At 38.1% G+C, this 27,631-nt stretch overlaps 1 protein-coding gene across 3 annotated transcripts in view; it reads left to right on the top strand.

Annotated features, from left to right (window-relative positions):
• The first annotated feature begins 2,574 nt into the window (after positions 1–2,574).
• Positions 2,575–27,631, top strand: part of cacna2d2a (calcium channel, voltage-dependent, alpha 2/delta subunit 2a) — a 157,187-nt gene continuing 132,130 nt past the window's right edge. For all 3 annotated transcript variants that reach the window (XM_077602132.1, XM_077602133.1, XM_077602134.1), the window contains exons 1-2: positions 2,575–3,080; positions 7,338–7,419. In XM_077602132.1, coding sequence (XP_077458258.1) covers positions 2,956–3,080; positions 7,338–7,419 — 207 coding nt within the window. In that variant the 5' untranslated portion in view covers positions 2,575–2,955. The remainder of the gene's footprint in view (positions 3,081–7,337; positions 7,420–27,631) is intronic.

Here is a 27,631-nt window from a genome sequence, read left to right on the forward strand (position 1 = left end):
TAAGTTATATTTTATAAGAAATTAAGTCATACATTGTAATTTTCTGAGAGAAAAATCTTATGAAAATAAAATTATACTTTGAGAGGTTAAAATGAAAATATCATGAAAATTAAATAAAAGAGTAGATCAGATTAGGACTTTATTTCATTACGTATTGGGGGAAACTTCTTGGTTGCAGTAGCAAAACAGACATAAGACACAGAAGACATTGTAGACCTAGTTAAAAAAACTGGAGCTACACACAGGAAGTTGTCATATTAATATATCAACTTGTCCTATTGCAAGATTCAACTCGTAATACAATGTTGTGATTCAAGTGATGTTGTTGCTTATTATAATAAATTCTATTATGTTAGGTTGGTTGGCGTCATGGACCTCAACTTTATCGATGTTAAGTCTGTGTGAGCACAAAATTGCTCTTTGTGTAATGTTAGATTTAAAAACTTCCGGTTCAGGTGATGCAAAAATAAATAGTCATGTTTTTAAGCGCATAATTTTATGACTTTTCTCCAAATATGACTTCAATATCTTAGTATCATACAATAAAATGTTGTGCTCACTGTCTTTACGTCATCAAAAGTTGATGCCTTAGAAACCAAACAACTTCCGCTTCATTAGAGAAAAATAAGCAAGAAAATGACTTTCACAATTTGAATCTTGTAATAGCTATAATTTAACGCTCATCATATTTTGATTTTAACCTGGTTCAATTTTAATCTCGTTATATTCTTCTTGATTTTTCTCTAAATATTACATTGTATGACTTCTTGCAATTTCCCTCGGAAAACCTGATCATTGCTCACGGCACACAATAAAATATTACAGCGGACCTCTTTATACTGCCGGTTTAGTTATTCAAGATTGACAAAAGGGATTATTGTAGAATTTTTAATGTGAAAGGGAAGACATGACATTTTAGAGTAATGTGTTCAAAGGTCACAAAGGTCAAAAAGACATTTTAAAGTTGATAGCGGATGAGCTTATAATAAAAAGGAACCAGAGTTCACAGAAAAAATAATAATGAAGCTTTGAATTGGGTTGCTTAGGCGTTATATGATCAAGTCCGATCACAAGGATATTTATACAGTGGTACCTCAACATACCATCTTAATCCGTTCCGGGACTGAGATCGTATGTCGAGCTTTTCGTAACTCGAGCGGACGTTTCCCATTGGAATGAATTAAAAACAAATTAATTCGTTCCAACCCTCTGAAAAAACACCAAAAACAGGATATTGGATTGGTGAAAAAGTTTTATTTTTTCTAATTCTCCATCTATTAACAAAGTAACACATAACTAGTGGTTTAATAATAATAATAAAATGTGTTTAATAGAAGTAAAATTAGACGCATTTCGCGGAGAGTAGAGACCGCAACGTACACGGAGGCGGGGGAACTAACGAACTAACGAACAAACCAATTTAAATTAACTTGGATTACTATATACAGACACACTCAAACATACGTTTAATGTAACTTTACACAAAACTGAATTCTAATTTAGTTTTTTTTTTTTTTTTTACCTTCGTTCTGGCCGGGTTAGCTGTTTGCCACACCTCCACCCTCACGTTCGCTATCGATGGGCTGTTTGCTGTTGTATTGCCTTCAAAATATTCCGAAAATGATGCACACAAATGTCCTCACAATAGGATAACGCACGACCACTTGCCAACGAGAAGTAGTCTTGAATGAGCGATCGCGGGAGCTAACAGGCTAAGGAAGGAATAACAGCCTACCCACATATTAATTATGGGTAATGAAGTTTTATTCTGAGAAAGGGTGCCATTGGCTATCGGTGTTGTGTGCACGAGTATACTTCATTACCCAGAAAGCCCTCTTTTTGTCCGCGCATGCGCGTTGTGCGTTTTCTGGTCCATCCATATGTAGCGGAAACTCATCTGAATAAATCGTTCAGTGCTCGTATATATCTGTTATACACGAAAGGGATACGGCAAAAAAAGACAGTGCGCTACAATGATAAACAGCCTCTCCTGTCATGGCCACCTGGCTTGGTTGCATCTTGAAATTTTGATCGTATCGCGGGCGAATCATTCGATCTAAATTTTCATCGTACCTCGAGCATGTCGTAAGTAGAGCTGATCGTAAGTAGAGCTGATCGTAAGTAGAGCTGATCGTAAGTAGAGCTGATCGTAAGTAGAGCTGATCGTAGGTCGAGGTACCACTGTAATGACTGGAAGGTCATAAATCGCCTCCAGGGTTCGAATTTGAAGCGTAAAAAGAATGTCAACTGATAAGCAAATGTCCCCACCTCTTGCATCCAAGCAGAATTTCCCCTTGTACTCTGACTTCTGATTGGTTAAGAACAGTAGCAAGCTTCTAAAATGACACGAATAGTATTGCTCATCACAGTGGTTTCACACTTGTGCAATCATTTTCACACGATCTCGTCGCCTGTGTACTCGACGCGCTTGAGGAAAGAGGAAATGTAGTCCTGCCAACATCCACCTTTTATTTTGAAACCCCTTTCCCGGATGTCGTGGTCGTGCGATCACGGCCGCCTTCACTCACGCGATGCGAGAGAGAGAGCGAGAGAAAGAGAGAGATAGAGAGAGAGGCATGGGAGGGAGGAAGGACAGCGCAAAATAGGTACACAACATCCTCCTCCTCCTCCTCATCCTCATCGGCGGCGGCGGAGTATCTGCCTCCTCTCCATCAGCACCTCCACTGCGAAGGAGTGACATTGTTTCCCCCGGATAGCAGCGGAGGAGTCCTCAAAATCCTCCCCCCGTCCATCCAGCAGCTCCCGGCAAGCGCACTTCTCTCCCCCTCACCACCCCTCCCCGAACCCCTTCTCGTCTCCCCCGGACTGGGTTTATTCTTAGCTCGGCTGCGGGAGACTGTTGTCCCCCCCCCCCGTTCATTCTCTCTCACTCCGTAGTGGTCTTGCGTCCTCGGGGGGCAGTGTGCTTGTTTCTCCCACTTTGCTGAATATTTGATGGGGAAAATGGCGATCGGAGCCCCGTCGTACGGCGCGCTCGTGTTCCTGTGCATCCAAACTGTACTTCTCGTGTGCGCGTCCACGCCGACCGCCGGAACGCATCACTTCCCGCAGCACTACACGTAAGTGGTGGTCGATTTTTTTTTCTTTGGGGGATGAAGTAGGACAGGTGACCCATCCTCATAGAATGCACGACTTTGCATGTTTTTATGGCATGTGTGATGATGTGTTTGTGTGTTGTATTATTATATGATGCTATTTTATAGTGTGGACTGGCAAAGTAATGTTTTGAATGTACAAAAAAATGATAGTTTTTAAGTTGAGATTTTTTTTGGAAAGTGTAGTAGTAGTTGCAATTATTAGATTATTAATTTATCATATGTTATATTAAAATATATGACGTTATAGGAAAATGGAAAGTGCGAAGTGTTTTTGGTCAGTGAAATGTAACAGTTTTGGTTTTTTTTTTAACACTTTTTTTAGTGGTTTTTGTTTTGTAAGAAAAATTAATAGTAGTGTTTTTATTCATTTATCATTCATTAAAGTTAGTTGTGATTATTAGATTATTAATTTATCATATGTTATATTAAAATATATGACGTTATAGGAATATGAAGTGGGAAGTGGTTTTGGTCAGTGAAATGTAACTTTTTTTTTTACACTTTTTTAGTGGTATTTGTATTGTAAAAAAAATTAATAGTAGTGTTTTTATTCATGTATCATTCATTATTGGCTAACTATAGTTGTTTTAAATTTAAGATGTATATTTTAGATTAAATGAAAGTAAAATCAATAAAAATAAATACTCAATAATGATATATGGCATCATTATAGGTAATTTATTTTAACCGTGAATCCTCGTTTAAATGCCATTGATGATCCAATTAGACTGGGAGGGGCGAATTATCGTTTATCGTCAAATCGAATTGGACGTCTAGCGCCGTCAATGATCGCCGCTATGTTAAACGAAAAATAAACAAACCCATTTTCATGCAAAAAAGACTGATTACATTCGATTGAGGAAGCTGATTTGCAAGTTTGTTGTCATGGCGATGACACGTAACAAAGCACACAAAGTGGACATTTTAAAAACAGGGCAAATTGCCCATTTAAAAAAAAAAAAAGAAAACACGCAATTTGGATTAAAATAAATGAGAGCACAGACATGGATGAATGCACCATGATGTCAAAGTCACCCCGGGATGCTCGTACAAAGCAGCTGATGGGGAAGTTGCATAAGAAAACTTAAAAAATGAGCAAAAAAATGCCACTTTTACTGGCAATCATATCTTAAGTCAATTCTAAACCACAACTCAACTCTTCACTAAAGTGTTACGGCAAATATAGTGTATATTTTAAATGACTAGGACCTGTTGTCCGCTATAAACTAGGCGACACCTTTTCGCCCATTGGATGTCGTATAAGTCTGATCAATAGATTCCAGTCATCTGCTACTTCGTAATTCATTTGGGAACTCCTTGATTCTGTGATTGGTCGCTTTGTCTCGCCAAAAGTCGGATGGAATAAGGTCCAGCTCACTTGGGACACATAGTGAAACTGTAGTTGAAATACAGCAATGAAAAATAGGATTTTTTTCATGAGGACCCCCGTTGCCCCCCTTCTCACACCACACACAGTCTCAATTTTTCGTCCCTGATGTGCCTGCCCGTAAATGAAGCCTGCTTGCATCCTCTGGGGCTTTGTTATTGAGATGATCAAGGTGACTTTGAAGGCGGCGTCACTTACCATTCACCGACGATTAACTCCAAACGGCGCTTAACGGCAACGTTTATTTGACCGTCTGCGTCTCGGTATAATAAAATGAAAAGAAAATTCCCAAATGGGATGAAATAAATTATTTGGAATTCAGTTGGTTTGTGATAATTTGCCCTAATCAGGTTTGCTTTTAATACATGTGTGTTTAAGAGTGGATATGTTAAGGTGTGGTTGATAAGAAATAGGCAAAAGGGTGGTTTGATGAAATGGATTTGTTCGAAAAATATGAAATGAAATGATTCTGGTGGAGTTTTTAGAATGCCAAGAAAAAGCTATGTGGACAAATTAAACCTTGTTTGTATGTCTCTTTATATATTTATACTAGTTAAACTAGTTTTGCACTTCAAAGAAAATGTCCGTCGACAGCAAAAGTCAAAAAGATCAATCAATAGCACAATTTATTTTTAAACAAGTTGATGTAAAACTAAATATTTAAGTGTAGTTTGTTCACTAAATTTTTTATGCATGGCAACACGCTCGTAACATAACATAAACAAATTTAAATGAACTTGGATTACGATGCAGACAATCAAAAATATGTTTAATGTAACATTACACTAAACTTAATTCTAATTTTGTTTAAAATTTTGATACCTTTCTTGGCTCTATTGGCCCCGCCTCCACCCTGACTTTCAGATGCAACCTATCGAGGGTTGTTTGCTTTTGTCTTCCCTTCAAAATATTCCCAAAATGATGCACCCAAATGTCCTCACAATAGAATAACACACGACCAATTGCCAACGAGAAGTAGTATATACTCCTCTCGTATTAGCGAAAAAGCTCCGCCATTTGCACTGACTAATGGGCAAATAAAACACTGAAAAAATGCAAGGCTCCGCCCAGTGCTCGCAGAGACATTACAAAGAGGCAGTTGCGACGTATATCAAAATTTGTCTCGTATCTCAAGATAAATATTTGCCCGAAATTTTACTCGTATCTCGAATTGCTCGAATGTCGAGGTACCACTGTATATAATTTAACAACCCTTGTATTATAACAAAGATTGATGCTGGTTGACAAAAAAAAAACTATATTCCTCTTATGGCTTCAGGATAGCAACCCGCTAGTCTTCACGTGGTTTAGCGAGCATCCAGCTGCTTTTAAATCATCTCCTGAGCGTCTTGATCCATTAAGTCATTTGTTCCCGGCTGTGAGATGTGCACTGGTGATCACCATCCCCTTTGATCAACTAATTCCTAATTTTAGCCCCTGTCTGATAGCGATCGGCCCCCCGCCCTCCCTTCTCGGCGGGCGCTTCGGTCCGACTCAAGCAGTTTTACTGCAGAGTTTGCTGATCGCAGCCCGTTTCCCCCCCCCCGTGCTGACCAGATATGTGCATTCATGAGGGGGAGATAGTGGGCAGCTGGGGAGGCTTGGGGATGCTGATGACAAGACCGTGCATTAGCAGATAAAAAGGTCAAGGGACCAATGGTGGGGCACCAACCACTTAGGTAGGCTACATGCCAGGAAGTCTCTTACTAGCTGATGTGGGATTTTCCCCAATGCATTAATGCAGCAGTTTTTTTTTAAGTGTTTGTTGTGAAGCCCTTCATGACTTTAGAAAATGCTAATCTTGACAAAAAAATGGCGAGGGACATGGGTGTAGAGTACATGTGTCAAAGTGGCGGCCCGGGGGCCAAATCTGGCCCACCGCATCATTTTGTGTGGCCCGGGAATGTAAATCATGAGTGCTGACTTTCTGTTTTAGGATCAGATTAAAATGAAGAGTATAGATGTATATTAAATTTCCTGATTTTCCCCCTTTTAAATCAATAATTTTCATTTTTTTCTGTTTTTTAGTTCAAAAATCATTTTGTAAAATCTAAAAATATATAAAAAAGCTCAAATAAACATTGTTTTAGATCTATAAAAAAACGGAATATTCAGGGCTTTTAATCCAGTTGTTTTGTTGTGACCGTAAGTGGTGAATTAGAACAATTAAAATCATGTTTTTTCCATTGTAATATAATATCCTATTTTTTAGGGTGGGAAAGGATTCATTTGTTTTTAGTTATTTTATATGGGAAATTTTGATTTGAGATAAGGGTAAATTGACAAACAAACTCAGTCCCAGAACGCATTAAGCTTGTATCTCAAGGTATTTACCGTGTTTTTATGTTTTTTTTATTATAATATTAGCTTTCTTAGCCTCAATACTGCGTTTGAAAGTGTCTATCCTTGACCGCAATAGTTGAATATTTAATGTGTTAACATATAATTTTCTTTCAAAGTTGGTCGTAAATGTGCTGTTGTTGTACCCTACTTTTAAGGAGTGTTCCGAAAACTATAGTCGTACTGTATGTCTAGAAAACTGAATGTTTGGATCGAGTTATATTTAAATTGCGATCTCTTAATATATTGTCACAGCCCAAATTGGTGTACAAATTAGCTATGTTTTTTTTCGGAACGAATTGGAGGCCAATTTTACAATGAAACCCTTTTAACGGCTTATTCAAAGAAACAAACATTATTCGATACGCATTGTGGCTTTAACATGGCCACCTGGCTTGCGTACATGGTGGAACCTAACTAATGACATGCTCGGGTAAAAATGTAAGTTGATTCACATTTTCAAACGTCCGTTATCTTTTTCTCCCCTGCAGAATGATTCACTGGGCAGCACGCATCGAGAAAGAGCTGGAAAAAGTTCTGCAGCATGTCACTGGGACTCAGCAGATACGTTCGGTGAGTTGACGTCACATTTTCACTCCCTGCATCGTTTGCGAGTCTGTATATGAGGTGTTATTTCAACTAATATGGTTGCCTTCCCGCGTGAGGCTGATGGCGGAGGCGAGCCGTGATTGACACTATTTCAACATGTTTTCCACATGCTCACTGGTTCTAGATTGCACCCTGACATAGTAAATGCTTCATTACGGCCGCTACGGGTGACGGGGCTGTGAAATTCGGGATCTGAGCAGGTCTTGTAGGGTCGAACGCGGTTCCGACATTAATGGTTTGCAGCAATTCAGTTGACAAGGAAGGGTGCTGGAGTAAAGATTAATGCTTGTTTCTAAATGGACACTGAGTGCGAGATGGAGGCGAAACGATGTATACCGTATTTTCTCGCATATTAGCCGTCTCTGCGTATAAGCCGTACTCTTAAAATCGTTGAATTTGACAGTTTATTTTGTATAAGACGCCCCCCGGATTCTTAAGAAAAATCATCGCACGTGGTAGTAGAAGTAAAACTATCTACCATGTCTTAGCTATAAGGAACAATCTTTAGTTCGTGGGAATGTGTCTTTTCGAAAATGAAAGTCTAGCCATACATGTGACAGTTAGAAATCTTGGCAGGATACGTCCGTCGCCGGTCTTTTGGTCGCCCCGACCGCGACAACAGCCGACCAAAAGACCGACGACCAAAAGACTGACGACAAAACAAGGTAAAACAACACGGTCTACGCATCAATAAAAGCCAACAATGGCCAGGAGTAGTTTCACTGAGCCGACGTGTGAGTGTAGAAGAGTTTGTATGTACATGCGTTGTTCCTTTAAGAAGGTACGTCAGTCAGGGTCTTAACTAGTTCTCCCACAAAAAACAATAAAAGTCCGGAAAATTTGGAGCTTTTCTTTAGCCGAATAATTACTAGCGCATTAAGTATGACTAAATAGTCATTCGCAGTTTGTATTTAGGGAATTTGAGCAATGATTTAAATGGTAATTATCAATAACCTTCCGGGCGACCAAAAGACCGGCGACCAATCGACCGTGTACCGGATACGTCATCTTCTAAGGAGATCACTTCCTTTTTTTTGTCCATAGTGATAGTTTCTATGCTTAAATCTTCACACTAAATTCTTAAGTGGTTTGGATTTGTCCATTGGAGACCAGGATGTGGTCTGTTTAGGACCCACTCCAGAGATCTTCTGGGGAAGTGGGAAGGGATTGACCACAATATTGGAAGACTCTCAGGAACCACATTAGAATCAATCTACACTTGTGAGGAAAAAAAATAGACCAATCCCTTTGCAAATAAATGCGAGCAGCCATTTATCGACATACCGATTTTTTTTCATGAACTGCCCGTTATCATTCAATTCCTAGTAAAGATATAACAAGCAAGTTCTGCTGTAAATTGGTGACTGTCTTATTCCGAGACCTAAAGTTTGTGGTTGTGTACAACAGCTCTGCATCAGACAATTTGATATTTAGGTCACCCAATAAAACTTTTGATATACTTGCATAGACCTAGGACAATTTAATTTTCACTGTTTTATTACACACATTTGAGACTGTTGTTTACTGTCACACTCTTTCACAGTCTTTCTCACGGCTGTGTGATAGACCGTTAGAATTTATGGTTTTGGCAGAACCTTCAAAAGTCCCATAACCTTCTTCAGCAAAGGAATTGTGGTTCCTTCTGTTATCAAATCATGGTTATGGACACGTAAACATGAGTTTAAAAGCCCCATAATTTAATAACCAAGTGGCCCTGACACTCTTTGGTAAGAATGCCATTAGCGATCTGGTTTGCCGATTTCTCAGGTATGTGGACATGATCTAAAGCACGGGTGTCAAAGTGGCGGCACGGGGGCCAAATCTGGCCCGCTGCATCATTTTGTGTGGCCTGAGTAAGTAAATCATGAGTGCCAACTTTCTGTTTGAGGATCAAATTCCAATGAAGATTATAGATGTATATTATATTTCCTGATTTTCTCCTTTTTAAATCAATAATTGCAATTTTTTAATCCATTTTTTTCTTTTGGTGTTTTTAGGGCAAAAAGCATTTTGTAAAATGTAAAAATAAATATGTAAAAATATTTTCGGTTTCCCATTTTAATATTGAATATAATTTAAAAAAAAGTGTTTCCATTTGAAATGAAAAACAAATGATTATTAGATGTTTTCCCTTACTAAGAAAAAAAAAGTTTTATAGCTATAAAAAAACTGAATATTTAGGGCTTTTGATCCAGTTCTTATAATCCAATTTAAAAAAAAAAAAAAAAAAATCTAAATATTATATATAAAATGTTCTGGCCCACATGAAATCGACTTGATGTTAATGCGGCCCGCGAACCAACCCGAGTTTGACACCCTTGATCTAAAGCACAGGTGTCAAAGTGGTGGCCGGGGGCCAAATCTGGCCCACCGCATCATTTTGTGCGGCCCGGGAAAGTCAATCATGAGTGCCGACTTTCTGTTTTAGGATCAAATTAAAATAGAGTATAGATGTATATTACATTTACTGATGTTCCCCCTTTTAAATCAATAATTGTAATTTTTTAGTTTTTTAGTTCAAAAATCATTTTGTAAAATCTAAAAATATATATAAAAAAAGCTAAAATAAACATTGCTTTAGATCTATAAAAAACTGAATAATAAAGGCTTTTAATCAATTTATTAAAAAAATCTAAATATTATATCTAAAATGGTCCAGCCCACGTGAAATCAAGTTGACGTTAAAGCGGTCCACGAACCAACCCGAGTCTGACACCCCTGATCTAAAGGATAGCAGCAGCAATGGCGAAATTAGATGACTTTCATCAATCAATATAAATTAACGCTCCCCTGAAAGGGCATAATCTAGATTGAATTTAAGGGAATGGGATAGTTCAAGATATTGTAGATCTGTCTTCATCGTTGACAATCAACAGATTCGTATCACAAACATTGAAGTCTCACAGTGGTCCCCAAACACTGGTCCGTGGACCGGTACCGGTTCGCGAGCCACCTAGTGCCGGTCCATCAGAGTAAAAAATATTAACGTTTTTAATCTCGCCCTCCTACTTGAAATGATTTGTTATTATAATAACAAATAATTGTTATTATGCTTGGGACTTGTGTTTTTTTTTGCTGTCGTGGGTGTCGTTAATGCAACGACCCCACCCCCACAAATTTTGTCCTAAATTATCGCCCTCCCCATTAGCCGGTCCGCGAGAAAATAGAAATAGTTTTAGTGAGAAAAATGTTGGGGGACCACCAGACCACTAACAGATTATTTTCTATGTTAAAATATATATATATTGCAAGTTGTAGACAGTTTTAGCGTCTTGCACCAAAATACAGTACTGGAGCCGTTGTGGGAGGATAGACAAATACAGTTGGAGTGGACGTGGAAAGGTTTTTCGAGAGCCAACAGTGTGCAGATGAAAAGTAGCTGTGACAATTGAGATGAATTTCTGGGCTTTTTCTTTCTCTGTGTGAATGTATTTTTTATTCTTTTTAAGTACTTGTTATATTTATTGCACAGACTGATATTGGCTGAAACGATAGTACAGTTGCTGCATTTAAACCGGAGCACATGGATGCTGTTTATAGTCTTGATCCTTTGCATTTTTCTGCATTTTGATGTGCGATGATGAGAGGCGGCCATTGTTTCCACGTCCTCGGGCTTACTCTGAGCTCTTTTAATAAACACGTGTGTAAAGTGCCCACACCCCCGCGTGCACATGCTTGTATATGTTACACACCGTATACCTTGCGAAATCAGCATTTTCTGTGCTATAAGACAGATTTATGGATCCTTACGGAAATGTTAACTCTTTGAGGACCATATTATGACAATAATAGGCGTCCAATCGTGGCTACAGAGTCGAATGTGACTGTTTTTAGCCCTTTTTGGGTAAATTTAAATGAGTTTTTCACACATCAGTGCTTTCTGATAAGCTGTTAGTGTTTTAAAAAATAATAATATGCTGGGGCTAATTTGATAAGGGCTTTGGTCTTGTGACTTTATGTTAGAATAGAATAAAAGTAATGTTAAAATGTCGAAAAAATTATTAATAGTGATATATTCAGTATTAAACGAATAATTATTGATCTTATAGGCCAAGGGTGTCAGACTCGGGTTGGTTCGCGGGTTGTATTAACGTCATCTCGATTTTTTTTTTGGGCTGGACCATTTTAGATATAATATTTAGATTTTTTTTATAAATGGATTAAAAGCCCTGAATATTCAGTTTTTTAATAGATCTAAAACAATGTTTATTTTAGCTTTTTTTAAATATATTTTTAGATTTTACAAAATTATTTTTGAACTAAAAACACAGAAAAATTATTAAAAAAATACAATTATTGATTTAAAAGGGGGAAATCAGGAAATTTAATATACATCTCTACTCTTCATTTTAGTTTGATCCTAAAACAGAAAGTCGGCACTCATGATTTACTTTCCTGGGCCACACAAAATGATGCGGCGGGCCAGATTTGGCCCCCAGGCCGCCACTTTGACACGTGTTATAGGCAGTGGAAGAAAAATGTAAATATTAAAAATCCTCAAGTAGTGATATCTTTTTACAAACAAAAGAGCTTTCGAAAAAGCCTTCAGCTGAATGAAACACTAAATACTGAAAATCTTTCCTCCATTTTTTTTTTCTTGTTACCCTTGATTACTGGAAACTGGAGAGTGATACACATCCATATCAATACACACAAACACACACACACACACACACACACTTGTGTGGAAGAAGGGCGGGGATGCAATATCGCTTAATGGCTATTCGATTCACTCCAGCTCGGCAGAAATTAATGTTTAATTTCATAGACGTTTTGCGTCTTGGCCTCACTTGCCCTTGACGCCGGCCGTCTTTGTGTGGTCAACTCGCCGCCGTCAGGTATATCGCAACAGCCTATCAAAAGTCTGCGTCATGACAATATCGTTGAAGGCAATTTTGCTTGGAACTTTGTGGGAAATGGCTTTGGTCGTACAGTAAAAATAGTTTTAAGTACCCTTTGTAATTGTCGGTTACTGTGTAGTACTTAAAATTGGATTGTATTGGATAACTTTATTCATCCCGTATTTGGGAAATTTCGTTGTCACAGTAGCAAGAGGGTGAGAATACAGACACAGCAAAAGACATTTTAGACATAAATAGATGGGTAATTGTAAGTTAATAAATAAATACATGAATAAATATATAAATAAGCGTGTTGCTGAAATATATATATATATGTATGTGTGTATATATATGTATGTGTATATATGTATGTGTATATATATATAAGATATATATATACATATACACACATATATATACACATACACATATATATAAATATATATACACATATACATGCGTACACATAGATGTACATGCATTCATACGGTAGGTCTTAACACTCAGCCATTTGTTTTGTTAAAGAGCCTGACAGCTTTTTTGGTTTTGATACACACATTATCATGACTTAATCTTTTTAGAGTACTCAAAATAAATGATTTAGAACTGTACAGATCCATAACTATTGAAAATGGACAGTAAAAATACGTTATGGAATGGTTTGCCTCTGCATAGTTGAAAGCGACGGCGCAATCAATGGTAAGGATTCCGGCAGACACGTTGTCTTTATGATGAGTGGGAATATGAAATTGGGTCAGAAGAGGGAAGTAGGCCCAGAAAACCAGTTCTGTAGAGATTTTATAGTAAAATGTGCAACATAGTGGGACAGCAGTAGAGCAACTGAATTATACGTGACGATTGTTCCAGCTTTTTCTGATGCTAACCCTTTCACCCCTTGCATACTGTGTCTGGTCTTCTATTTTTTCGATGATCTATGAGATTAGCAATGATTTAAGGTTTGGATTAGCACCATTTGTTTCTTTTCCAAAAAGGGCCGTGCTCTCATATGGAAGTTTTAGAGTTCATGGCTCCGCCTCCTTCCCTTTCCTCTTTGCTATTGTGAGAAGTTACCTTTAAAGGGTAGAGTGGGAGCGCTACTGATCTCCCCCCTCCCGTCACCCGCCTTCTTGCTACTTGGATGTTACACAACAGCATCTTGTATCTGAACGAGCGCAAACTTTTTGTGGAGGAGAGAGAGAGAGAGCAGGTTCCTCTCAGATAAGAGTATTTGCCTTGAATGGGCAGGTTATCTTTGTATTCCTATTGGTTCGCAATCGGCAGCAAAGTTAGAATGGTGAAAATCGTAGTGCATTTTGAGGAATTATAAGCAGTAGTTATTTATTGTGGTAGTGGATAACCTTTAGCCCAATAGCATAGAGCTGTCATTGTTAAATTGCTATCAATGCAAAATAACAATGGATTAGCTTGGCGAAGTCTGTATCATTTGTACCATTTTATGAGTTTTCTTAATAGGCTAAAAATGGGTTCTTGTGAATATATTGTGGGATGAGGTTGTATTTTTTGCCAAATGATGTCCAGGGGCCGCGTTAGTTTACAAAATCTTTCAACACAAAGCTCCTCCTCCACTAAAAGATTTTGGACTAAAAAATTCCAAGACATCAACTTTGGCTGGCTCTAGAGGTGACTGTGTAGTTCCCTTCAAAAATATTGCTGAATAGCTAAAGCATCCTCTCTCTTCATACCTGGGTGGAACACAATAACAATTAACATACTCCCGTCTCTGAACCTCTTGGCCAATCATCTTAAAGGCTGGCTGTTAGACAAACAAAATGGCAATCAACACACTGTATAAAACTATGCTACGTAGGTATCTGTGTGTCTAGTATGTGTCATCATTTATCTTCAACCTACACAAGGGACTAAAGATGGAAATTAACCCCCGGCTACAATCGTACATATTTACACACGTGTTCATTAATATGTTCAATAATATTTGCTGTCCCTTACTAATTAAATCAAACTCGTTGAATGAACATCAACTGTATGTGAATCGATATTATGATTTTCTAGCTGGTGTTGGATTGGATTGGATAACTTTATTCATCCCGTATTTGGGAAATTTCGTTGTCACAGTAGCAAGAGGGTGAGAATACAGACACAGCAAAATACATTTTAGACATAAATAGATAGGTAATAAGTAAGTTAATAAATAAATACAGGAATAAATATATAAATAAATAAGCGTGTCTCTGAAGTGCATATATATATATACATATATACATAAATACACATATATACATAAATACACATATATACACATATACACATATACACATATACATATATACATAAATACACATATATACATAAATACACATATATACATATACACATATATACATATATACACATATACACATATACATATATACACATATACATATATACATATACTCATACACATCTATACATACATACACATAGATGTACATGCATGCATACTGTAGGTCTTAACACTCAGCCCTTTTTTTGTTAAAGAGCCTTTTAAAGAGCTTGTTAAAGAGGTCTACGAAATAAAGTACTTATTTATGAATTACATTTTTTCAACCACACGTATTAAGAAAATTCATATGGACCAAAAATCATTTCTTTCTTAGATGGCATCATGAGAGAACCTTGAGGTTAATATACTTATATACGCCATTCAATGGTCTGTTTGCCTGTGGTCGTTAGCTAATAGTTTTATTTCAAGTGCGCTAACCAGCTTCCATCACAATGAGCTTTATAATTAAACATTCTACGGATCCCTCACATGTGGACTTTCCGTAAACCGTCAACTGGCACGAAGGACCAACCGGGTCAATAGAGTTTGGCCATGGTCTGTTGGGGAAGCATGTTTATTTTGGTTTGCGTCGCCCTCTAAAGAACTCGCCGCCGAGTCCAGTGCCAGCTTTAGCCTTTCGCTCGAGTACTTTTGCCAAACAACAAGCAAACAGCGAGCAAAACCAAGTGGACACGAAGCAGCGGTGAGCTGAACGTTAAGCAGCTTGAGAGCCGGTCAGCGACATTACTCCTAGCTTCACGCTTCCCGAGGCTGACAGGAGAACATGAGGCTTCACAAATGCACCTTATATATTTTTCTACCCTTTTTTTATTGGTTTTGTGACACCGGCGAAGGTTACAAAGATTCCAGGAAAACGTGACGAGATGAATGCATCTATCAGCAGAGTGCAGCCCCGCACACAGATATCGCCGAGCTGGTTAGCATTAGACGCTTCCTGGGAATGGCTATCTTTTAATATATGGGTTTAGAAAAAATAGATTATGTGAAGTAACTGCATTTTTCCCAATGTTAGTATTAGTTTTCTACTTTTTAATGGCTTGCTGGTGCTAGGCCTTTCTAGTCCTGCCGTTGGGATTTGAGCAACAGTTTGCAAATACAGTATTATTTTTTAAATTACCCTATTTTCTCGCATATAAGCCGTATTTGTCGCTCAAAAAATGATGACTGAATCGAGGGTACGGCTTATATGCGCACAAATTAGACTTGACATGCACGAAATGCTATCACGCAAGACAATGGGGTTGATACGGTCATTTATTTAAAAATACAGAATATATAAACCGATAAAACGCTTAAGAATTTTTTGGGGACGTCTATGAATGAAATTCGAGATAAAAATGAACAGTATGTTGCATAAAACGTGAAAAAACTCACTTGTGCCTGCCATTGGTCGCTCAGGCCGCCGCCTTCTTACCTAGGGATGACAAACCAGACTGCTACGGACACACTTCCTGGTTGTACTGCTCACATGACTTCTTTTTTGAATTTGTCTACGCGCAGTCAACACTTGCTGAATGAAATACAGCAATTAATTTAAACAGTATCTCAGAAATACCACGTGCGATGATTTTCTTTAAGATTTTCCCTTCAAAGTAACACATTTGCACATAACTTGGTATTTATCTGTCAACTTTCTCAGGGCCCAATAATTTCCTCACCAATGATGCTAACGCCGCTAATGGCTAAACACAGAGCTAAGAATTAACTAAGCAAAACTCACGTGCGATAATTTTTCTTAAGATTTTCCCTTCAAAGTAACACATTTGTACATAACTTGGTATTTATCCGTCAACTTTCTCAGGGCCCAATAATTTCCTCACCAATGATGCTAACACCGCTAATGGCTAAACCCACAGCTAAGCATTAATTAGCAAAACTCACAATTTTTCTTAAGATTTTCCCTTCAAAGTAACACATTTATACTCCCTATTAAAACCATGAATATGGAGGTGAAAATTGTGACTCAGGGGGGCGGCTTATACGAGAGAAAATGTAAAATTCAACGATTTTAAGGCAATTTTAAGGATACAGCTTATACTCGGAGGCAGCTTATATGCGAGAAAATACGGTACTTGAACAATTAACATCATATTTCCTTTCATGAAAGATAACCAATCAGAAAGAGAGCTATTTCCGGACAATTTTACAATGAAATTTTGTGAATCCAATAGCCTAGCTACCAATATTTTTTGTACAAAAACCAAGCCGATGTGCGAACATCTTGGCAAATCTCGATTACCAAATTTATCCAAAAACATAACCGGAAAATAATCAAATTTAAAATACAATCAATCACCAATGCAAATTTGACCAACAAAAACATGAAACATTAAACATAAGTTATCCAATTTACGCCTGCAGCACCAGTATTATAGACATCGTGTTGTGGGTATCAAAAACAGCAGAATTCATACTTCATTGAATTCGTCTCCCCGAATTATTTCAGCTAGCTGAACTTGCGTATCCAGCCACTCATCCCCAAAAGAAAATTTCCTGGCATTTTTCCCTCGACTGCTTCCTCAACAAAACCAGGCAGGCTCATTATTAGAATTTGTCCCCTCGGGCACATCATGTTTATTGGGGAGAAAGTAAGTACTTGTAGTCCTCTTTTCTCTAATGTTCCTTGTTTACTAGTTATGTAAAAATTGTATCGTTGCGTGACAAACCATGGTGGACCGCTTTTTAAATTGTAGCCAATCACTACTTTTATTTTAGTGTCATTAGGAAAACTAGCCTGCTTGTTGGGCAGAAGTTATTTTATTTTGTTTTTATTTAAACATCGGCAAATTTACTGGTATTACATTTGAGGGTCAATTTAGACTATTTAGAGTCAAGATTTTTAATCGTAAGGTTGCTACAATTTGAGTTTAACATTGTGCCATGGAATGAGAATTAAAAAGTGATGTGGAACTTTGGTTTTTGTGGAAAGAAAAAATGTTTTTAGACAGCATTTTTTAACAAATCAAACATAAAAAAAGAAAAGAAAAAAAAGCATCTTGCATAAAACATGAAAAAAACTCACTTGTGCCTGCCATTGCTCGCTCAGGGCGCCACCTAGGGATGACAAACTAGACCACGACGGACACACTTCCTGGTTGTACTGCTCACGTGACTTCCTTTTTGAATTTGTCTACGTCACATGTGTCAAAGTGGTGGCCCGGGGGCCGAATCTGGCCCGCCGCATCATTTTGTGTGGCCCGGGAAAGTAAATCACCAGTGCCGACTTTCTGTTTTAGGATCAAATTAAAATGAAGAGTAGAGATGTATACTAAATTTCCTGATTTTCCCCCTTTTAAATCAATAATTGTCATTTTTTAATCCATTTTTTTCTGTTTTTAGTTCAAAAATCATTTTGTAAAATCTAAAAATATCAAAAAAGCTCAAATAAACATTGTTTTAGATCTATAAAAACGGAATATTCAGGGATTTTAATCCAGTTCTTTTAATCCATTTATAAAAAAAATATCTAAATATTATATCTAAAATGGTCCGGCCCACATGAAACCGAGTTGACGTTAACACGGCCCGCGAACCAACCCTAGTCTGACACCCCTGGTCTACGTGTTTGCAACACTCTTTAGTAATGTGCAATCCAGAAATCGATTTATATAACATGAAATACCATGTTTGATGATTTTTCTTCATGTTTTCCTGTCAAAGTAACACATTTGTCCTTCCTATTAAAACCATGAATATGAAGGTGAAAATGGTGAATCAGGGGGCGGCTTATACGCGAGAAATTGTAAAAGTCAACAATTTTAAGGGTGCGGCTTATACGCGCATGCGGCTAATATGCAAGAAAATACGATAAATCCTTTACCCCATTATTTAGTGTATTAATTTTTCATTATGTAACGGTTAAGTAGACAATCAGTCTTTCGTAAAATAATTGAGTTGTTTTGCAGTGCTTTCAAAATGTCTGGCTTTAGAGTGCTTTATTCAATTCAGAGCAAAGTGTGTGTGTGTGTGTGTTTTGAGTGCGGCAGTCGGTGTGTTGCGCTTTTCTTCTTTCCAGCAAATTGTGTCTCGCAGTAATAGCAGTTTTGTCTGCGGGAGTTTGGGGTCTCCGAGGTTTTTCTTCTCTACCTCCTCCACCTGAGCCAGTCTGGGATTGATTGGTCACACTTGTGAATAAGTTTAATTGGCTTGCCTCACTGGTGGGTGGCTCTTCAAAAACTGCCACGGAATACCGAGAAAAGCGTTTGATCGTGTAAGACTCGGCTACCTACGTCCTTTCCTATTCTGCAGCTGCTTCTTGGCGGTCTTTTCATCTGTCTTGTCTCTTTTTGGCATAAAAGAAAGAAAAAAACATCTGGAAAAGAAGCCCCCTTATCCAACACATCACCCAGTTTTTTCCCTCCAACCTCCTCTTTTGCCCGCGAGCTGGACTCGCTCTCATCTCAATCTGCCTTTGGCCTTTTTCCCAGGGCTCCTTTGCTTGATAGGATTTATGCTCTAACACTACAATTGCCGCGTTACAAATATACTCACTCATGTGCGCCGTGTGCTTATTCCCGCACAAATACGTAGCCTGGGTTGGTTTATGTAACTTTTGTTTTCATTTCGCCCGAAGATTGAAAACAGAGATTTTCAGGCTTCGTATTTGGATTGACGTAATGTGGGGGGGGGGGGGGGGGGGGGGCGGGGGATAAAAAAAATCATTTTGATTGGATTGGATAACTTTATTCATCCCGTATTCGGGAAATGAACTCAATTGCATACCTGGCAACTTATACGTTTTTCACGTATTTTATACGGTTTTTTGGATCAAAAAGGACCAAAAACGTACAATTATTGATTTAAAATTGGGAAAATCAGAAAATTTAATATAAAATGATAAAAAAAATCATTTTGATTGGATTGGATAACTTTATTCATCCCGTATTCGGGAAATGAACTCAATTGCATACCTGGCAACTTATACGTTTTTCACGTATTTTATACGGTTTTTTGGATCAAAAAGGACCAAAAACGTACAATTATTGATTTAAAATTGGGAAAATCAGAAAATTTAATATAAAATGATAAAAAAAATCATTTTGATTGGATTGGATAACTTTATTCATCCCGTATTCGGGAAATGAACTCAATTGCATACCTGGCAACTTATACGTTTTTCACGTATTTTATACGGTTTTTTGGATCAAAAAGGACCAAAAACGTACAATTATTGATTTAAAATTGGGAAAATCAGAAAATTTAATATAAAATGATAAAAAAAATCATTTTGATTGGATTGGATAACTTTATTCATCCCGTATTCGGGAAATGAACTCAATTGCATACCTGGCAACTTATACGTTTTTCACGTATTTTATACGGTTTTTTGGATCATTTCAAATTGGCCTGACGGAAACTTTACGCCGAAATGGAGATGGCCGACAATGGGGCAGTATTTGTTGAGAACGTAAAACTCGGGGGTTTCACTCGGAGAAAGTAGGGGGTTTCAAAATAATTGGAATTGATAGTGTTTTTAGTTCAAAAATCATTTTGTAAAATCTAAAAATATATATAAAAAAGCTAAAATAAACATTGTTTTAGATCTATAAAAACACGGAATATTCAGGTCTTTTAATCCAGTTCTTTTAATCCATTTATAAAAAAAAAAATCTAAATATTATATCTAAAATGGTCCGGCCCACATGAAATCGAGTTGACGTTAATGCGGCCCGCGAACCAACCCGAGTCTGACACCCCTTTTCTACGTGCTTGCAACACTCTTTAGGAATGTGCAATCCAGAAATCGATTTATATAACATGAAAACCATGTTTGATGATTTTTGACACCTTTGTCTTAAGGGGAATTGCAATCATTAATAAGGGGAGCAATTGGCCGGTATGCAATTAAACCTTGTTATCATTTTCCCCCAAAAAATGTATTCCACACTTCAGGATTAGAAACACGAAATTAGTTCAAATTTGTCAACATCAGAGACCGACACCAATAAATTGGTGTTGTTGTTTTTTAAAGCTTTGAAAATAAATGCTTCCCATTTCTAGAGGGCGCCCTTGAGTACACTCCAAATAGTACTACAGTTTTTCTACCAGTTCCTCCAACGAGACAGCAAGCATTTACTTGATTTAGGTTAATCAAAGATAATGGTCTTTGCTGCTGTCGGCCATTGTTGTTCATGCCACCGTGTTGTGCTATTTTAATAATGGCTTTCACTTTCCGGTGGGTTCAATAGCGGGCCACCTCCAAAGACACACTGGTGATTACATGCTTACTACAAAAGCCCATCATTGATATTTTTAGGCTCGGCTACGAACCCTTTAATTGGCGAGCCTTCTAAAAGCGCAGCCCGTAATCTGCGGAGTTTGTTTATTAAGAAATCAGGCACAAAAGCGCTTCACTTAGGCCGTCACTCCTTCCGATGCGTCCAGTCTAGTAAACAGCACTAATTGGATAATTGAACTGGCTTTGGTATTGGATTTTTTTAGCTTTTATGTGATTTTTGAAAAAAGAGAAATAAGTGTTATTAAATGGAACATGAGAGATGTTGAATATTGGATGAAGGAAAGGCAAAATGTGGTTATTATTCAAAAATTTAGCTTAGGAAAACGTTGAATATTCTATGAAGGTCATTGATTACTTGAAAGTGTTGTCAACAAGAGTTTGAATGTAATTTTATTACCGCTATATGTTGGCAGAATCTGCTTAAAGTAGGCATTGTGTATGTAAGCCAACCAGAGTTTGCCTACAGGCAGCTTAGCGTCCTTTGTCGTGCCCATGTCGTGTTTGTGTGAGTGTGTGAGTGTGTGTGAGTGTGTGTGTGTGTGTGTGTGTGTGAGGGTTCTTGCAAGTCAAATCCTGCACGGTGTTTTGGTTTACTGCTTGTTGCAAGACTCACTCACCGACACAGTTTGAAGCGCTCTTTTGTCTTTTTTTTTGTGTTCTCCACATTTTTTACAGTGTGCTAGAACAGACTTATTACCGTATTTTCACGACTATACGGCGCATCGTATTTTTAGCCGCAGTGTCAGTAACAAGTGCTTTTTCTGTATTTTACACACACAAAGGATGCACCGTTTTTATAGACGCAGCCAGGAATGGCAAAACATACACCAGCTTAAATATACGGACACACGCTAAAAACACGCTTTAAAAAGGCAACGGAAGCAAAACTGAGTTCGGCAGTGCTTTGTTTGGACATTTTACAACTTACTCACGTCATCATCACCCACAAATCCATCAAAGTCCTCATTTTCTGTGTCCGAATCAAACAATTGTCCAAATGAGTCTTCCAAAACGCTGGGTCCCGCGGTTGTAGTTCTTAAGCCTCCGGGAATGACGGCAAGCTCCGAGTTATTATATATAATATATACATAGTTCACAGTCTAGCTTTGAATTATCTGATGATGCCAACATTTAGCGGCAGGATTTCTTTTGTAAATACAGCCGAAATGACGGCCAGCACTAAATTAGTGTGGTCGCCAGGCGATGCTTTGTGGTACGTGCTTTGTGTGTCTAAAATACAGAAATAGCACTCGTTACTGACACTGCGGCGTAAACAAACATTGATAATAAATATATAGTAATGATAAATTAAGAATCACTAAATAATAATAGATAAATAAGTGGTCAACATAATAAATAAGTAGTATAATTAGGAGAAATAAGTCTTGATTAGGTCCTAGGTGCAGAACTCGAGTTGAGTATGGTGACAGCTCTCGGGGAAAAAACTGTCCTTGAGTCTGTTTGTCTTGGCTGTTATGGCTCTGTAGCGCCTTCCAGAAGGCAGCAGGTTGAAGTGGTGGAATCCAGGATGCGTATTGTCTTTTATGATGCTCTGTGCTCAGGATTTGTATATGCTAGACAGTGTAGGTAGGGGACAGTTGATGATCTTTTGAGCTGTGTTGATCACCCTCTGCAGCCGGGATGTGTATTGTCTTTTATAATGCTCTCTGCCCTTCTAAGTCAACGGGATTCGTAGATGTTTTTGATCAAAGCCACATTACATATTTACAACAAAATCTTTATCACCAAAGTGCTCTTCACGCCGACTATTGAGGAGTCTTTTAATTCTATCTTTTTTACCCTAATTTACACAACATGGACTATCAATATATTTTTCCCCATGTATTAAAATTTCACAGGCACTTAGCAAAATACCCACCATTTCTGGAATGACCCATTAATTGAGTGAGGATTTTGAGCTACCCGTTACAACAAGTGTGTGTATGCCCATCCCTGTAAGTTTGTGTGAACCCTGAACCACTAACTCATTTCACACACCGACAAACATCAAAGAGGGTTCGAATTAACCTCGCGCGTCCACTCTGTATTCCAGACGCAATTTCGCATTTCCCCGCTGTTCCACAAAGCTGACATTCATATTGAAATGAAACAGATGGAGTTTTGCCCTACACCGTGGCGGCGCCCGTCCCGTCGCTGCGGGAAGATCAGACTTCAAACGGGTGGCAAAATCACTGGGGGGAAAAAAATAGGAACGCGTTTGCAGGTGTTGAGGTGGAGGGTCTTGAAGCGGAGGCGTTTATGCATGCAGGTATCGTGTTTTTCGTGATTACTGTCGGTAAACCGGTGCTTCTTGATCAAGCGGAGGTGCCGTCGTTCTAGGGCATTTTTTTCATTGTTGTTTCTTTGAAATTTGGTTAGATGTGCACATAGGTACCATATTTTTCAGACTATAAGTCGCTCTAGCCAAAGAATACACAATGAAGAGGACAAAAATATGTCGTAATGGGAGGGCCTGTGGTCTGCAAAAGTTCCCCATCTTGTGGAAGACTTCCTGTGTGTGGTTCCAGTTTTATCCAACTCTACAACGTCTTTTTCTTGTGTATCCGTTTTTGCTACTGCAACCAAGATGGCGCCGCTCAAGTGGCAGCCGGTAGCGGTAGCTCCGTCCGTTCTTGCTCGTTTTGTGGTTTTGCTGCTTTTCTGTCTTAATGATTTGATTTGATGATTCTTAATTATCCCATATACTTTGATTTGTACTTTGTGCTTTTTTGTTTGTTGTTCTGCGGCCTTAGCGACTGTTACAACTCTAACTTTTAACTATGTAACTATGCTTTTCCTGTATCTGCATTCTCACCCTCTCTCGACTGTGACAATGACATTTCCAGAATACGGGATGAATAGAGCTATCCAAGTAATGGGTGGGCCATTTTATATTTGATCAGAATCCAAGAACGTTAAAGTAACAATAAAATGGAGAACAACTGGCCAATTAGACATCTGTTAACATAAGATTTTGATTTAGTTTTAGCCTAAAAAAATAAATAAATAACTGTTGGTGGGCAAAGAAAATGCCAAACTATGAAAAAAGTGTGACATGTAGTCTGGAAAATACGGTACTTTCTGCTCAAAAGTGGAATTATTTTCTTGTTGATTTGTTTGTCAAAATTCTCAAATGAAAGGCAATCTTGGGCAATCGCATTAAAACATTTTTATTGACTAATTCCCAATCATGCCGTGTTAAAGAATTTTTTTATAAATGGATTAAAATCCCTAAATATTCAGTGTTTTATAGATCTAAAACAATGTTTATTTTAGCTTTTTGGTATATATTTTTGGATTTTACAAAATGATTTTTGAACTAAAAACACAGGAAAAAATTGATTAAAAAATTACAATTATTGATTTAAAAGGGGGGAAAATCAGGAAATGTAATATACATCTATACTCTTCATTTTAATTTGATCCTAAAACAGAAAGTCTGCACTCATGATTTACTTTTCCGGGCCACACCAAATGATGCGGCGGGCCAGATTTGGCCCCTGGGCCGCCACTTTGACACCTGTGGTCTAAGATATTGCACAGAAGGGATTGTGTGTCGTGCTAGAAGATATTTAAGTTGGGAACTTTTGACCTTTTTGCGCTCAAGCTGCATTTTATGACGCCAAAGTGACCTTACACATCATAATTGGACATTGTTATCAAATACATTTTTTTTTAGATTTGCTAAAGTCCTCAATTAATTTCTTCTTTGAAGCACTTTGCTTCAAACCCAACCTTTCGATTCCCCCTTCCCACTACCGTCTAATTTAATTCTTCTCCATCCTTTTCCTCCACGTAGACGACTTCAATTTCCGATATATGGGCGGGCGAAACAGGTGGCGTGCTTGGAAAAAGGTGAAATTGCCTTACCATGATCCTTGCGCTGATTGTGTGCGGGGAAAAACGCTGTATATTTTTAATATCCCTCCGCCGTTCGGGGGGCGACGCTATCCAGCAGACGCATTCATATTTCATTAATATGCCTTCTTCTGCTTTTCCCCGATGGCCTTTTATTGTCTCGAGAGGTTGCACGACCGTCCACTTTCCTCGCCTCGTCTTACTCGTACCACCTGCAAACGCACGCTTGGGTGCTTTGCAATGAATAAATAGTCTTTTCATGTTGTCACTCTTGGGTTATTGGTTTAAATTTACAGACATCGGAGACCACTCGTGTTTCCAGTGCAGCATCGTTATGGTTTCTCCTTGTGTGCCGAGTAATGCATAGCAGACACGCACGCTAACGTACAAATTGCTTGTAGATTAAATCACAACTCTACGACCGAGAGGACAGTTGAAGGGAATATAATACCAGAACGACAATGTTACGGCATTTCATCAGTCGTAATAACTGTCAGTGTGCGGCGATGTGTGGCGTTTGTGCGTGGGAGGGGTTTTGTTTTATCGCATGTTCGGCCTATTGTTTTCTCTGTTGCTTTTTTTAATACAGACCCACGCAATGGTAACACAATGGCGGAAGCCTTATGTAACGCTTTTGGCCCGGAGGCGGAGCAACTGGAGTAGGTTCAATTTGAGGGGTGTATTTATTTAGGGTTTTTTATGGTTAACCACTAATCAAGTGCTATGTTTTTTGTCGGTTTTGACATCTTCGCCAATTGAAATGAAGCTGTGTATGAGACGGAATGGATAATATTTGTTGTGAAACTGAAGCAACAGTTGTTGTTGTTAAACATGCTGTGCAAAAGTAACAAAATTTCATGTAAAGAGCGCTTATTGGGAGAAAGTAAAAATAGATTGGGACTAAATATTGCAAAAAAATCAATGCAATTGGACATCAGAAACAGATTTGAGACTTTTTGGCGAGTTCTATTGCTGCAATTCAAATCGTCATTGGTATTTGATCACAATGTTTGAGTTTGATTCATTTAATAAGGGACTGCACATATTAATGAACATATTTATATTCATGTTAATGAACAAGATTGTAGCCGAGGGCTAATTTTCATTTTTAGTCTCTTGTGTAGGTTGAAGATAAACACAAACAAACACAAAATGTGTGACCGCAATTTTGTTTGTCTAATAGCCAGGCTTTAAGATAATTGGCCAACAGGTTCAGAGACGGGAGTTTGCTTATATTAATTGGTATTGAGTTCCAGGTGTGAAGACAAGGTGCTTTGGCTAATTTAGCACTCTTTTTCAAGGGAACTACACTGTCACCTATAGAGCCAGCCCTTGTTGATGTATTGGAATTTTTGCGTACAAAATCTTGTAGTGGAGGCAGAGCTTTGTGCTGGAAGATTTTGTAAACTAATTTTGCCATTTAATATACCCAGGTATATTAAATGATTTTTGCTTTTTTGAGCCTCCCGTTTGTGCGCCATTTAATATACCCCTTAATATACTCCGCTTTTTTGGCAAGATTTGTATGGTGTTTATGGGGGCATAATTATAGATACTTAAGTTCATTAAAATTCCAAGTCAGACTTTATTCAGCAGTAAGTAGTTTTAACCTGAGCAGTAAGTCGTTTTAGTCTGCAAAACATTGATGCACCTCGTCACGGCATAAAGCGTGCATAGTGGATCGTAGCTTCCCGTTTGTGCGCCATTTAATATACCCCTGACATTTAATATACCCCTGACATTTAATATACGTACGGTACATACATATAGTATATTAATTAGCAAAATACAGTAAGGTCGCATCTGCATATTTAACCATGTTGTTCTGGTTCAGGCGTTTGTGTTTTTATTTTAAATATCTGACAGTTTTTGGGTTTCTGTCCAATACTTTCAGAGCTTGCTTAAAAATGGTTTCAATTGGTTTTAGTGTTGTTTTTCAAGCCGATGACCGACTTGTTAGGCAGTAAGTAACGTTTTCATGGCTAGATTAGGTATATCTGTATTCATAGTGTGTTGTGGTAAATAAAAAACATTTTTTAAATACACGTGTTAACCCTTTGGCTCAGAATTAGCTAGAAAATTGGGCCGTGTGAGCCTCGGTTTCGTTGTCGTGATGGTTTGACGGTAACATCCATTGCTTCTTCCTGCCAGACAACCTTAACCTTTCAACCCTTTCAACCCGGCACCGTCGCTTTCCCGCCGTGTTCATCAGCTAAAGTAAATGACACAGCGCTACTACCGTCGTCATGACTGTGCTCCCTAATCACATTTGACAGTGTGTGGCCCGTTCCAGCGAGCCCGCAACATGCTGAAACAAACACTTTTCCAACGTCGCAGCGGAGGCCCGCTTGTAAACGCTCAAGCTATGAATAATTCAGATGCACTCAGCTGAACTGATCAAGGTGGGATTGTATTGTGCGGGTATTGTGTTTGTGTGCTTGTAATTCCTGGTCTGCTGAGTGGGGAAAAGAATAAAGTGGTTTGGGCTGGATTGGATTTGATAGATGCTCCTTCTAGGACATGATTGAAGTCTTTTTAACGTAATGTGTGCGCAGGAGAAAGTGTGTGTGACCATTAGAAAACAATGCGGCCACATCGTGGATTGATATTTTGGTAGTCCAGTGTTTCTCAAGTTCTGGTACAGTTTTTGCATTGAAAAAATCTCAAGGCACACCACTGTCTGAAAATTACATTTAAATCTATCGCCTATATTAAAAATATAAAGTCATTCTCATCAAAGTTTTATCAACAGGAATGATAAAAACCCCAAAAACTATTCCAAAACCTTCAAAAATTTTAACACTGACATAATGTCAACAAAAGTTGACGTCTACGGACCCTAAGAGGAATGATAAAAAACCCAAAACCTTCCAAAAATTTTACACTGACATAATGTCAACAAAAGTTGACGTCTACGGACCCGAAGAGGAATTA

The sequence above is a fragment of the Stigmatopora argus genome, chromosome 6, assembly GCF_051989625.1.
Source record: "Stigmatopora argus isolate UIUO_Sarg chromosome 6, RoL_Sarg_1.0, whole genome shotgun sequence".
Taxonomy (NCBI): Eukaryota; Metazoa; Chordata; class Actinopteri; order Syngnathiformes; family Syngnathidae; genus Stigmatopora; species Stigmatopora argus.